We start from the raw sequence: 12499 nt of genomic DNA on the forward strand, positions 1-12499 counted from the left end.
TGCCCACCCCTAGTGACCCCCCCCCCGCAATGTGCAACCTCAAAGTGTGTTCAAGGGATCAGTCTCAGTGTTTGTGGGACAATGGCCAATCCTCCTCATGAACTGACTAGGGGTCCTGAAACTTGTCCAGAATCCTCTTCTATCTGCAGACACATTAAAGAAGTCAATGAGGAAGGGGCTCCGTCAAGACAGAACATTTGATAGGATTCAGTGGTCTACATTTTTCTGGTTCTACCTGTTCAAAGAGGAAAAAACTATTTTTGATAGATCAGACTCAGAGGAATAAATGGTAAAGTGTTGGTTTTCAGGTTTAAAAGAAACCTTTGTTTATTTGAATGTGTAATGTACTCAGGAGGGCAAATAATACAAAAAATACGGCAATATAGATAGCTTCTAGTGACCATAACAAATTCATCCAACCTAATTATATCTTTCCAGCCTCCTCTCTGTCTCAGACTCAGATCAAAATAATTCTAATTGTTTCATTCAGGTGATTGTTAAATATAGACTGAAGACCGCTACTTCTGGTCATTGTGTTTTTTGGTACAACGACCCACCATCCATGCACGCCCTACTCCCACCAGGAGAAAAGGGGGCAGCTGAGACATGCCAACCCATCTGCTGTTTGCAGAGCCTATGGCACAAATGAAGTGGTCTGGCTTGATAGCAAAAGGTAAAGATAAAGGGACCCCTGACCATTAGGTCCAGTCATGGCCGACTCTGGGGTTGCGGCGCTCATCTCGCTTTATTGGCCGAGGGAGCCGGCGTACAGCTTCCAGGTCATGTGGCCAGCATGACTAAGCTGCTTCTGGCAAACCAGAGCAACGCACGGAAACGCCGTTTACTTTCCCGCCGGAGCAGTACCTATTTATCTACTTGCACTTTGACGTGCTTTCAAACTGCTAGGTTGGCAGGAGCTGGGACAGAGCAACGGGAGCTCACCCCATTGCGGGGATTCGAACCGCCGACCTTCTGATTGGCATGTCCTAGGCTCTGTGGTTTAACCCACAGCGCCACCCGCATCCCTCTTGATAGCTAGACTGTATCAAATTGCTGAGACCCCTGCTTCACCTTTATTCCACAGGTGTTCCATCAATGGGGTGACAAATCTAAAGTACCAGAGACTGTGAGAGAAATGAATATATTTAACATTTAAAAAAAAAAATTGGAGGGGAGGGTGGGGGGAGTGTTTCATTTCATGTTCTTCTCAATCCAGTCTTTGAAAGGGATGGCTCGGGTATAGCCAGCATAGAGTTCTAGGCTGCATGTTTTATCATAGCCCCAGCTCACTAACCCCATGAGATGCCAGGTTAACTCTGGAGATGATTTTCCTGGCAAAGCTACAGCTGCAATGCCTCCAGTCTCAGCAGGGCAGATGTTGGAAAAGGCGGTGGGGTGCTGCTTGGCGCAAAACATGCTCTCGGTGACGCTGACCTGGATGCCGTTTTCCTCATACTGCTGCTCACACAACAGGGAGTCTACCATCTGAACAGTCCCCATGCGGAGGGTGTCGTTCTTGTAGCTCGGATCGGCAACATCTGTCAGGATCTTCCAGCCAGTGATCATTATCTGCAAGTCATCCGCGGGTGGATCGATATCGCGTATAGATGCCAGGCATATGGGTTGGACACGGCTGCTGATTTTCCCTTTGTCCAGGAGTTTAATGAGAGCAATGTCGGAGTCGAGCAAGATAGGGTCATAGTTAGGGTGAACTATGATTGCTGAAATCTAGGAAAGAGCCCAGAAATAGTCAACAAATTATAACGGCTTCATTTTCAGTTCACCATTTACTTGACTATTATTATTATTATTCCTCTGAAAGGGACTCAAGGAGGTTAAAATAGAAAGAGCTAAAAGAAAAACAAAACAGGGGAAAAGCTATCATTAAAAAATATAAATATTAATAGAATACTGGGTGTGATCTGTTAAAACATACAGATGATTACGATAAAAACATTGCAGCACCAAGCCAGTTAAAACAGTCAGTTCCCAAAAATGTGTTGGGATATATATACAACTGGGAAATTCTGAGGTGTCTCTAGTCATTGTAAGGTGGTCCCATTGCTGCTGGTGACTCATTGTCATTATTTAGAAAGATCTTATAGTAGATTACACTATTGAATAGGAAATCAAATGGCTATTGTTCTGACAGTACTTCATTCACCAATGGAAATTAATTTGGGGAAGGTCCACACGTTTTCATTTAATCCGTAATTTCTGTAGCTAGAACTCAGTATTTTGTAGCAAGGTCATTTACACTGGACAGATCTGCATACATTTCACAGCTGAATGGCAGAATCCTTTGCAAACATACTGTGGGGTGCTTCTCAGAGACTGGCACGGGAAGGAGGTATCACAGTATTGGAAGTGCAAAAATTCTGCATCTGCAATGACCAGGGCCAGGGGGAAGGAGAGGGAATACTCTGTAGTGCAGTACTCCTGAGTGTCTGGTCTGGGTAACTAGAAGAAAATGCGTAGAGCCTTCAGACTTTTTAAAAAAGTGCTTGATACCAACTAGAAAATTTCTTTAAAACGTTGGCAAATGAAGGTGAAGATTTTGCAATACCAGGCAATCCTAACAAGCAGAGTGATCACAGCAATGTATAGGCCCTCTGCCTACAAATGGGTTTCATGGTAACAAATAGCTGGCTAGGAAATTGCCTGAGATGTTATCTTATAATACTTCAAGTTGGTAAACCTACTTGATCCAAATGACAGCTGAATAAACCTTCCAGCAGAGCTGACCAGGGGAAACAAATTTACAAGTTCAGCTTTCAGCTTTCAGATTTCCACTGTTTTTTCCTCCAAAATGCAGTCAGCAAATGAAAGGATGCACACAGCCAAGGGTATACTGGATGCCTGCCTTACTAAATATATTTTCTAATTAGCACTGGCATTAGCTGGCACTTTTTAAAAAAGCAATCTCATCTAAGATGCCAAACATTTAATGAGGAAACTGAAATACAATCACATTGTGAGGGATTATAGTAGAACAGAAATATATCCCATTATATTGTATTGTACTGATTTTTATATTATATTATATTATATTATATTAATTATATTATATTATATTATTATTATATTATATTATATTATTACAAACACACACAATGGAACACAATCATACAGCTTTTGTTGGTAAATTTGATTTAGACATTATTATTTTAAAAATACAAGTGATGTGCTAAACATAGTCATGTACTTAAAACATTTTTTATTTTATTCTTTTGCGATTTTAGTGGGATCTACCGCCATGTAAGTACAGTCGTACCTTGGTTCTCGAACGTAATCCATTCTGGAAGTCTGCTCAACTCTCAAAACTGTTCGAAAACCAAGGCACAGCTTCCCATTGGCTGCAGGACCTTCCTGCACTCAAGTGGAAGCCACGCTGGACATTTGGCTTCCAAAAAAACATTTGGAAACCGGAACACTTCTGGGTTTTGAGCGTTCGCGAGCCAAAACACCAAGGTACGACTGTACTTACATTTGCAGTCCCCAAATGGTCTCTCTGTTTCAACACAGAGTCCTGAATGTGCAGCAGTCCCTTTCTGTAGGCCTTTACACCTGTTTGCACACGCACAGTGTCATGGCGCCTCAGAGCCTTACTCACCCGCAAGTTCTGTATGGTCTTTTCGTCTCTGTCGTCATCTCTGTAGAACTTGCCGAGAACGACTTTAATGTCTGCTGCTTTGAGAACAGTGACCTTCCCCAGATTGGTGACGCAGTGGGCTGCCACCACGACTGTGCGCTCGTTTAGAAGGGCCCCGCTGCAAATCAATATCCAGGCCCCTTTTCTGTGACTGGGAACCTTCACCCCATTGGGCCTCCTATAGATGGCTGCTTGCCACGGCCATCTGGTTGAGGATGTTTTTGGAACAGTGGTGTTTTCTGCCTTTCCACAGACTGCCATAAAAGAGAGATAAAATTATTATTGCTGCTGTTGTCTTGGTTTTTCTCCAAGGTATTATATGTTTCAGAGGCTTCTTACTTGGGATGCATGAAGGAGCTCTTCCGCTCCACTTCCCTGTTTTCAGACAGGTTCTCCGGCTGCTTCCCAAACGACGATAGAAAGGAGAAATGCAATCATACTGAAGCTGTGTGTGGAGATGCTGAAAGCCTGGAGGTAGTTCTCCAAATGGTAGTAATGGTTTTTTGGTTGGGTATACGTCCAGCTTCTGCTTGTTAAATGTCGACGAATAGAGCCGATGCAAAGGGGTTTCTCTGTTTCGATGCATAAAGAACATAGGATTATCACCCAAAACCTGTCATCACAGTGTTTTATGGCACATATAAGCAAATGTTTAATGCAGGCATAGCCAAACGTGGCCATCCAGCTGTTTTGGGACTACAATCCCCATCATCCCTGACCACTGGTCCTGTTAGCTAGGGATGATGGGAGTTGTAGTCCCAAAACAGCTGGAGGGCCAAGTTTGGCCATGCCTGGTTTAATGGGTACAATTCAGATAAACTGTGCATGTGCTTAAACCCTACCGAAGTGATTTAATTGCGTCCTTGTAGCCAATAGATTTCATTGCTCAGAATCCAGCTCAGAGCTGGATGTGCAGTGGGTTTAATCATTCCTAACTGGGCTAGATTGTGGCAAGTGGCTCTAAAATTATTTGGAACGTGTCCAGAAGGGATCACCAACTTTTTGGGGTGAGTGGGCATATTTGGAATTTTGAGAAAGTGCCATGGACTCCAAAATGGCTGCTCAATCTAAAAGTGCAGAGAAAGAGACAGGACCACAAAATGTATGGCCATGCCCCCACTGGCGGGGTGGGGACAGACATTCAAGTGCTGGGAGTTGTGTGTGAGGATCCTTTATAAGCTTACAGCTGTGAGATGGTCCTGAGCAGAATTCCTCAACCTCGGCCCTCCAGATGTTTTGAGAATACAATTCCCAGCATCTCTGACCACTGGTCCTGCTAGCTAGGGATCATGGGAGTTGTAGGCCAAAAACATCTGGAGGACCAAGGTTGAGGAAGCCTGGTCCAGAGCTTACCTTTAAAATAAATCAGTCAATTTATCATTATAGGTAGGATCTCGGAAGATCCTTCCTCCCCACCATTTCATCTCTTAGGTTTCACTATCAAAGCTGCAACAGATCTATCAGCAATCCACAGGAAAGTCCTGGGATGTCTCACCTGTTGCATTATTAGTTACAGTGCTTACTGATACAACTTCTGTGGCCATCTCTACCTACATATGTGTTGTCTTGTGGGTAACTTCATCAGCTTGGATGTCTATACCCAGTGTACCCCCATCCAACTAGCAACCATTATTTCTGGAACATCAGTGTTGTTTCTGCAAAGCATTTGGTAGGATGCCCAAACAAGCTAGGACACATAGGAAAAAGGTATCAATATTGCTTGTTAACACTGTAGTTAAGACACTGCGATCTCACCTTGACTGAACCTGCATAGGGAGTACTTTCTGTCTCACCAGGTCAGAGATCTTTGGCTCTTTGCAAGCTAGAGGGGAAAAAATACAATGTTCCACAATGCTTTTCCATACTTGAAAGTTATGTTTCATATACCTGTCAATCCTTTCCTTTTCCTAATAGCAATGCCTCAAGATGAGAGGCAATCAGTATACAAAATAGCGGCACCTGAATTTCCTTTCAAAGCAGCTACCGTATTTTTCTGTCTATAAGACGTGTATAAGACGAGTTCTATTTTTTGAGCCCAAAATTAAGAAATAAATATTTTAAACATTCCGTGTATAAGACGACCCCCAATTTCAAACTTTAAAAAACTGGGGAAAAGCATAGTCTTATACATGGAAAAATACAGTATTTTCAGAGAGAAGCTTAGCCGTGCATTTTAAATGTATGTACATGTTAAAATACTGTAAACTAGCATGAGTTCTAGATCCGGGATGGAGAACTGGTGGCCTCCCAGATGTTACTTGACTACAACTTCCATCCGCCACAGTCAGCATGGCAAATTGTCAAGGATGATGGGAGCTGTAGTCCAATAGCAATTGGGCGGGCCACAGGTACCTCCCTTTATTTGGATAACTATATGTTAGAAATGACACATTTGGTTTTTATTTATACTTTTCAAGTTTATACATTTCATTAGTTTCACAATCAATTTAACATTTCAAAGTTTGACTTCCTTCCCCCTCTTTTTGCGGTTCTTTAATTTTTTATTATTATTATCTTCTGCATATCCAAATTCATTTAATTATCTACTTTAAATATATACTCTTATGAAACTGCAGGTTGTTGTAATAATTCTACCAGTGTTCTTATCCGTAAATATTCAATCAACAATTTCCATCCTTTTATAAAAGGTTTGTTATCTTGATTTCTTATTCTTCTTGTAAGTTTCGCCATTTCTGCATATTCCATAAGTGTTTGTATCCATTTTTCCTTTGCTTCTTTCCACTTTGGGGCGAGTAGCATTCCAGATGACACATTTGGATCCAGACTAATTGTGAAATCCACTGAATGCTTACTGAGAAGTAAATCCCACTGAGCTCTATGGACCTTACTCCCTGGTAAGTGCATATAGGATTGCAGCCTAGTTACATTCAGTTCCCATTGAAATAAATGAGATTTAAATATGACTTCCTTCCAAGCACATATAATGAAGATCACACTGATAAAGAGATGGCAGGGTGGAAAGCAAGAGGCATGAGCCTGGAGGGAAGTCTGGCGGGCAAGTGAAACTTCGGCACAAGAGCCGATGCCAGAAGGCAGACAAATACAGTAAATGCCAACAGTTGCCTAGACAATGGTCAAGGTTGATCTGGAAGACACTACAACCCTACCAGTCAGTGGAAGCAAATATTGGTGGGGTCACCGGAGAATGAGAAGATAACTGAGCCATGGAACCTCCTTACCTGCAGCCCGCCATGGCTGACCACTGAAAACCATCAAGTACAAACCAAAAGTACCCTTTCTTTAGGTTCCGGTGCAAACATTTTGCAGAAAATGAGTTTTTGTCATTTCTTGTGCATATGTGCACTTTAAAAACCTAGAAATACACGTCTGCTGAAGTAGATTCTAACTTCACTGAGAGCAGTGGAGGATGATTGGCAAAAACTGTCTGCCTCTGCAATGGGTGCCAATCCATCCTTGTATTGATATTTGCCATGAAGCAGCTTGTATCTCATTATGTCTCAGCTATAAAACTAAGCCAATGTAAAAAACAACAAATTGTTAGTTGTCATAAAAGGGATTGTAAATTACCTTTAATGCAAATTGGCTGTTTTCCTGACCATTCTCCATTATCTTGGCAGGTCCTTTGCTCATTGCCACTGAGAACATAGGAGTTATTGCAAAAGAATGTAATAACTGCTCCAATTTTTGCATACCGGCCGTTCATCAATGCAGTACCGTCCATCATTTTCTTGTACCCATTGAGTGGAGCACCAGGATCAGAGCAGTTTCTATCTTCTGTGACTAACAGCAAGAGGATACATTTTATTTTTCCATGCAGAAAGTATTAATCCTGACCATCAGACGTTCCACAGTTCAAACACTGTGGTGAATATTATTAACTTTCCTTTTATGAGCATTGAAGAAGTAGTAATTGCAACTGCAAAATAACATTACAGGTATAAACAGTTTGATCTGATGAAATCTAATTTCCATTGAGCATTGCAATGAAGTTACTTCAAGCTTTAGCCAAGCTAGGTGTGCTCTCCAGATGTTTCAGACTTCAACTCCCATCAGCCCTAGCCAGCACAGCTATGTTGGGGCTGATGGGAGTTGTAGTTCAAACATTTCAAGGACACCAGGTTGGCAAAGGTTGTTCCATTGGACCATTGCATTCCATAGTTGCATCCAGCAAGTGGTGAACCAAAAGTCAAACTGCAAAAACTAAGGATAGAAGTTGTCTTTCCACAGTTCATCCACAAAATTGCAACAACACTGCCGTTTGATTTATTACTGGTTGACTGGCCATAATAATAGCAGATTAATGTGGAAACAGATCAGACTTGTGAATGAACTCATGCAAAATTGACACTAGGTAGTAATCCATCCATTTTTAGAGGAGTGCTCACCATGTGATCAAGAAACTTGTTTTTTATGCACATGAATCTACTGGAGCTCTTTCTAGCCTTAGCATGTGGCGTGTTCATTATCACCTGTCTCTGCTCCCCAATTACTATCTCAGTGGGGCTCTCATTTCTCTGGGTTGGCACTCAAGCCCAGAGCCCCAGAGCTTCAGCGACTCCTAAAACGTCAAAGGTAATGCCACATACACTGGCTGCAGCTTCTCATAAAGAGAGATTTGGAAAGGAAAGAATTAAGAAGTAAATTGCTCTTTTTATTGCGCACAGGCAACTTGGGATGTGCCACATAACTGCTGGTGGCCTTGGAGGAAAGTGCTTTAAAAGCAATGGGAGACTTACTAGAGTTTGAGGAAGGTGGTGGCTGATGGAGAGGAGGCAGGATAATGGCATATCCTGCTGAGCATGGAGAAACAGGGATTCACCTACACACAATATGGTCAGTGTATGCATTTTCCATCATGAAACTTAAATGGAATATTGGAAGAATCTTGAAAATGGCCTGCCAGATGTGCGGCTCAGATTTGTATCCAACTATTCAAAATGGCACTTCAGCTGTTTTCCAGCCATTTCCAAGGAATGCATGCCAGTTCTGACTTCAAAATTCCAAGTTAGCAAATAAGGGCTGTGCACCTGTACATTTGGACTGGTATATTTGTTAGGCTTTTAAAGAAGTGCCACAAGCACAAAAGTCTCTTTGGCATCCAGAGTACAGCTGTCCGTGGCGGCAGTGACCCAGTCCAGCTTAAGCCTTGTCCCAAGCTTGAAGAAGAGACCTCACAATACCCTTACCCAGAATCCCTTGCCAGAAAAGTAGTTGGATGGAACGTTTTCATTTTTCCTTCTGGCAAAGACCAGTTTTGCCCTCAGCAGGCAAGGAGAAAAGCATCAACCACAACATACAAAAAATTGAAAATGGTTTCCTTGTATCTCTGCCAAGGGCAAGTCCTTCCTTTAAGGAAGAGCAGCTGATGCCAAGTGGAGCAAGATGTTTTAGGAGCACAGGCAAAAGCCTGCCAGGAGCAGGCACTCGTACTCGTACTCGCTGTAATAATTGGAAGTCACTACAAGCACACTGAGGCTTCTGAACAGGTGGCCTCTTATTAAATGGGACCATGTGAATGAATGTCACACTATTAATTTGTCAACCTCAAAATAGCGTGTTGGCTTTGCTGTTAATTAGTCTTAAAGGAAAATAATAATGGGAAAATGGTTGAAACTTGATAAAAAATGTAAAGCATCCTTACCACATTCAGAATGATGTTTTGACCAGCTCCCATCTAGCTGACAGTCGGCAACACGGCTGCCTTTCAATGTGTAACCTGCGTTGCATTTGAAGTAAACCTGGGACCCGTATTTAAAGTCATCTCCTTCCACAAAACCATGAGCAGGAGCACCTGGAGTCCTACACATCACCACTGACAGTTCAGATATTTCAAAAAAATCCACTTTATTACAAAAACAGGGCTGTGTTAAGTTGATTCTTTACTTAGAATGTAATAAAAATATTAAGAAGGAAGAGATACAGAGACAAAAAAAAAATCAAAATATTGAGACTGCTATACATAATTCTTTTTTATATAAAAAAGCACACACTTCATTCCAATTTACCAAATTCCTGATGTATCTTTTATCTTAAATACTACCACCTAAGCAATCCGATTACTTACTTGACTTAAAGCATGAGTCTACAAGTACTTGCAGCAGTAGGCCCTTAGGTTTTCTGTACTCATCTGTGACCGGGTTCGCACGACACACTAAGCAAAACCATGGGTTGGCGTGATACCACTGGCTCCCAAGGAAATCACAGAAATTTTGCTCCATCCCAGGCTCTTTAAGTCACTGAGGTGTGGCAGCTAAGCCATGGTTTTGGCTTAGTGTGTTGTCCAAACCCAGAAACATGGACAAGGACTCTCCTTGGCCATGACTGCAACCATAGGACAAACCTTGGAAAAACTATGGCTTAGTTGCCATGTTATACTGATGTAAAAAGCCTACTTATAACAATGCTACATAGGGCCACTGCTCCAGTGAAGAGGAACAATGTACCTGCCCCAGTTGGTGCGTCACCATCAAAGGGCAGTAAATGCCAGCCATTTCATATGTTTATTAGCAACAGCCGTAAAGGCCATCACATGCCAGAAGTTCCTGGACTAGCCCTGTATGCTTTATGACTTTGCTCCCATCAGAGTTTTCAGGTTCATATTGGCTGCCTTGTCATTCTGCCTGATGAAAAAGCAAACGCATTGAAGACCTTTTCACCCAGTAAAATGGGGGCAACACATGCTGTCTTGTAACCTATTGTAAGCCCCTTCCTTCTCTAGAGCGTTTCCTGCAGTTTCTCTACAGCTTGATCCTTTTTCTGCCTCATTCCTGCTTTGTGCAAGAAAAGCTCTGAAGCTGGTTTTGAAATGAGTGCTGCTACCTTGTGTGTTTTATAGGAAAGTTTTCTTTCATTGTGTGAATGGTTGCCTGTCGGGTACATGAACCTGATTGATTTTTTCCCCTCTTCAGATTCCACTGTGCATTCAATAGAGTTTTAGCCAAGGACAGGATCCTTTATAAGATATATTTTTAAAATGCCTTTTAAGAGTGTCCCCCGCCTTCAAGGCCAATTTAACCTTTGCAGCTGCCTATGTGGCTCTAGCTGGAAAGAGGTTTCAGAAAGAGAATGGAATAGTGGAACATTCAGTACATATCTCCACTTGTAATGACCATGTTCTGCTGGGGTCTGATCCAAATGGGAGAAGTCACACTCAAATCCCTTTAGAAGCACCACCAAACTCTAAGTGTTGGGTTCTCAACAATGAAAGAGTGACCTGGATGGCTGACATCTTATCCCATGCCACAAAAGAGTTACAACTGTATCATCATTTTTCAGAAAAGAATGGAAATAATCCTGTCCAAAAGGATGGTCCTATCCAACCACTACCAAGAACATTTAGGTCCCATTAATTCCAAAGGGAAAATATTGAGGGCATGCTTAACTGCCACATTAAAATAATGGGACTTATTTTAATGCTTTCTAGCATATAAGTCCCAGGAAGCAATAAAAGTGATACCATGTCTGTGTCACTGGTGCAGTCAGTTAAATTTTGCGGAACGTTTAACTATACAAGACCTTCCTAACCAGAGTCCTTCATTATTTATAAATATTCAGCACTGGTAGGAAGTTTCTTGTGTAATACAGATTAAAAGACAAGTTATCAGTGCTGCAGGAGAATGAAAAGGCAACAAAAGTAAACCCAATTAGATGAAGTTCAGGCAGCAGCTTCGTACAGAACCACCATTAAGTACAAACGAAGGCATTATTAATGTGAATGAAGAACATTCTGGCCAATGTCGATTTTTATATTTTCACTACATGGCATAGGAACATAAGGAAGGTGCCTTTTCCTAGGCTATTAGACCGTTTATCCATCTAAACCTCCATGGTCCTCTCTGATTGGCAGTGGATCCTACACAGGCCACATTCATGCCATACATTTAAAGTGCTATGATAACACTTTAAACAGCCATAACTTCTCCCAAAGAATTCTGGGAGCAGTAGTTTGTTAAGGGTACTGGGAGTTGTTAGGAGACCCCTATTGTCCTCAACAATTCCCAATCCTCTTCCCAGGGAACATGGTAAGACACGTGGAACCTGATGGGAAGTTTTGCTTCTGCCTAGAACATTGACTTCATGAAACATCGTACTCTGACCTGTTCTTAATGCATGGTTGACCACATCTATGAATGCGATGGTTATGCCCTTTTAAGTTTTGCTATATCAATCATTAGTAATAGTTTATTTAGGGAGCTTTTCATACCTGTCCAAGTCTGTGTTCCTTTCCCAACCTTTAATCTATTGATGATTAATGCTTATATGCAACCCTTGTATTGTCTTTGTGTTAACCAATCAGCAACAAGCACATACATGGCAATGCTGTAATATTCAATAAAAGGGACTCTCTGAGACATGCTCGAGAGATGCCTCCCGTATGACACTTGTCACTCGTCTGTCGTTTATTTCAACCCAACAGGAACCAAGCTGTATCTCTCAGGCCCCATGTCATGCACATTTTGTGCTCACAAGGGGTAAGGGACTGGGCCAAAAGAGTTGTTTTGGTCAGTCCATACAGCCCTCTTCCTGATTGATGGAGGAGTGCCAAGGCAGAACATGTGGGGGTCTTAAAACTGTACAAGTCCATGAGCGTGTGATAAGATTTAATACCATCCTCGCCTTTTTTCTACAGATATTCATTATTTCTTTTTCTTACAATGAACTATATTTAATGTTCTATGTTATATTTATGTTCTGTGGGTATTTCTAGAACTCAAAGACAGTCTAGAATAAATGAAGACAGAGTATCTGAATTTTTAAGTTAAGTATTCTGGGTTATTAATAACCAAGAGAATAATTTCATTCCTTTCTTCCTCAATTACTTATGGGCAACATTCCTCAACTTTGAATTATTTGCCATTTAGAAAT

The 12499-nt window shown here is 41.7% G+C and overlaps 1 protein-coding gene across 2 annotated transcripts in view; it reads right to left on the reverse strand.

Annotated features, from left to right (window-relative positions):
* Positions 1–301: 301 nt before the first annotated feature.
* PAMR1 (peptidase domain containing associated with muscle regeneration 1) overlaps positions 302–12499 on the reverse strand; it is a 43784-nt gene continuing 31586 nt past the window's right edge. For both annotated transcript variants that reach the window (XM_083431234.1, XM_083431235.1), the window contains exons 7-12: positions 9276–9446; positions 7202–7414; positions 5408–5474; positions 3992–4224; positions 3614–3906; positions 302–1728 (exon numbers count right to left, since the gene is read on the reverse strand). In XM_083431234.1, coding sequence (XP_083287360.1) covers positions 1192–1728; positions 3614–3906; positions 3992–4224; positions 5408–5474; positions 7202–7414; positions 9276–9446 — 1514 coding nt within the window. In that variant the 3' untranslated portion in view covers positions 302–1191. The remainder of the gene's footprint in view (positions 1729–3613; positions 3907–3991; positions 4225–5407; positions 5475–7201; positions 7415–9275; positions 9447–12499) is intronic.

This window comes from Podarcis tiliguerta (genome assembly GCF_965153285.1).
Source record: "Podarcis tiliguerta genome assembly, chromosome: 1".
NCBI lineage: Eukaryota > Metazoa > Chordata > Lepidosauria > Squamata > Lacertidae > Podarcis > Podarcis tiliguerta.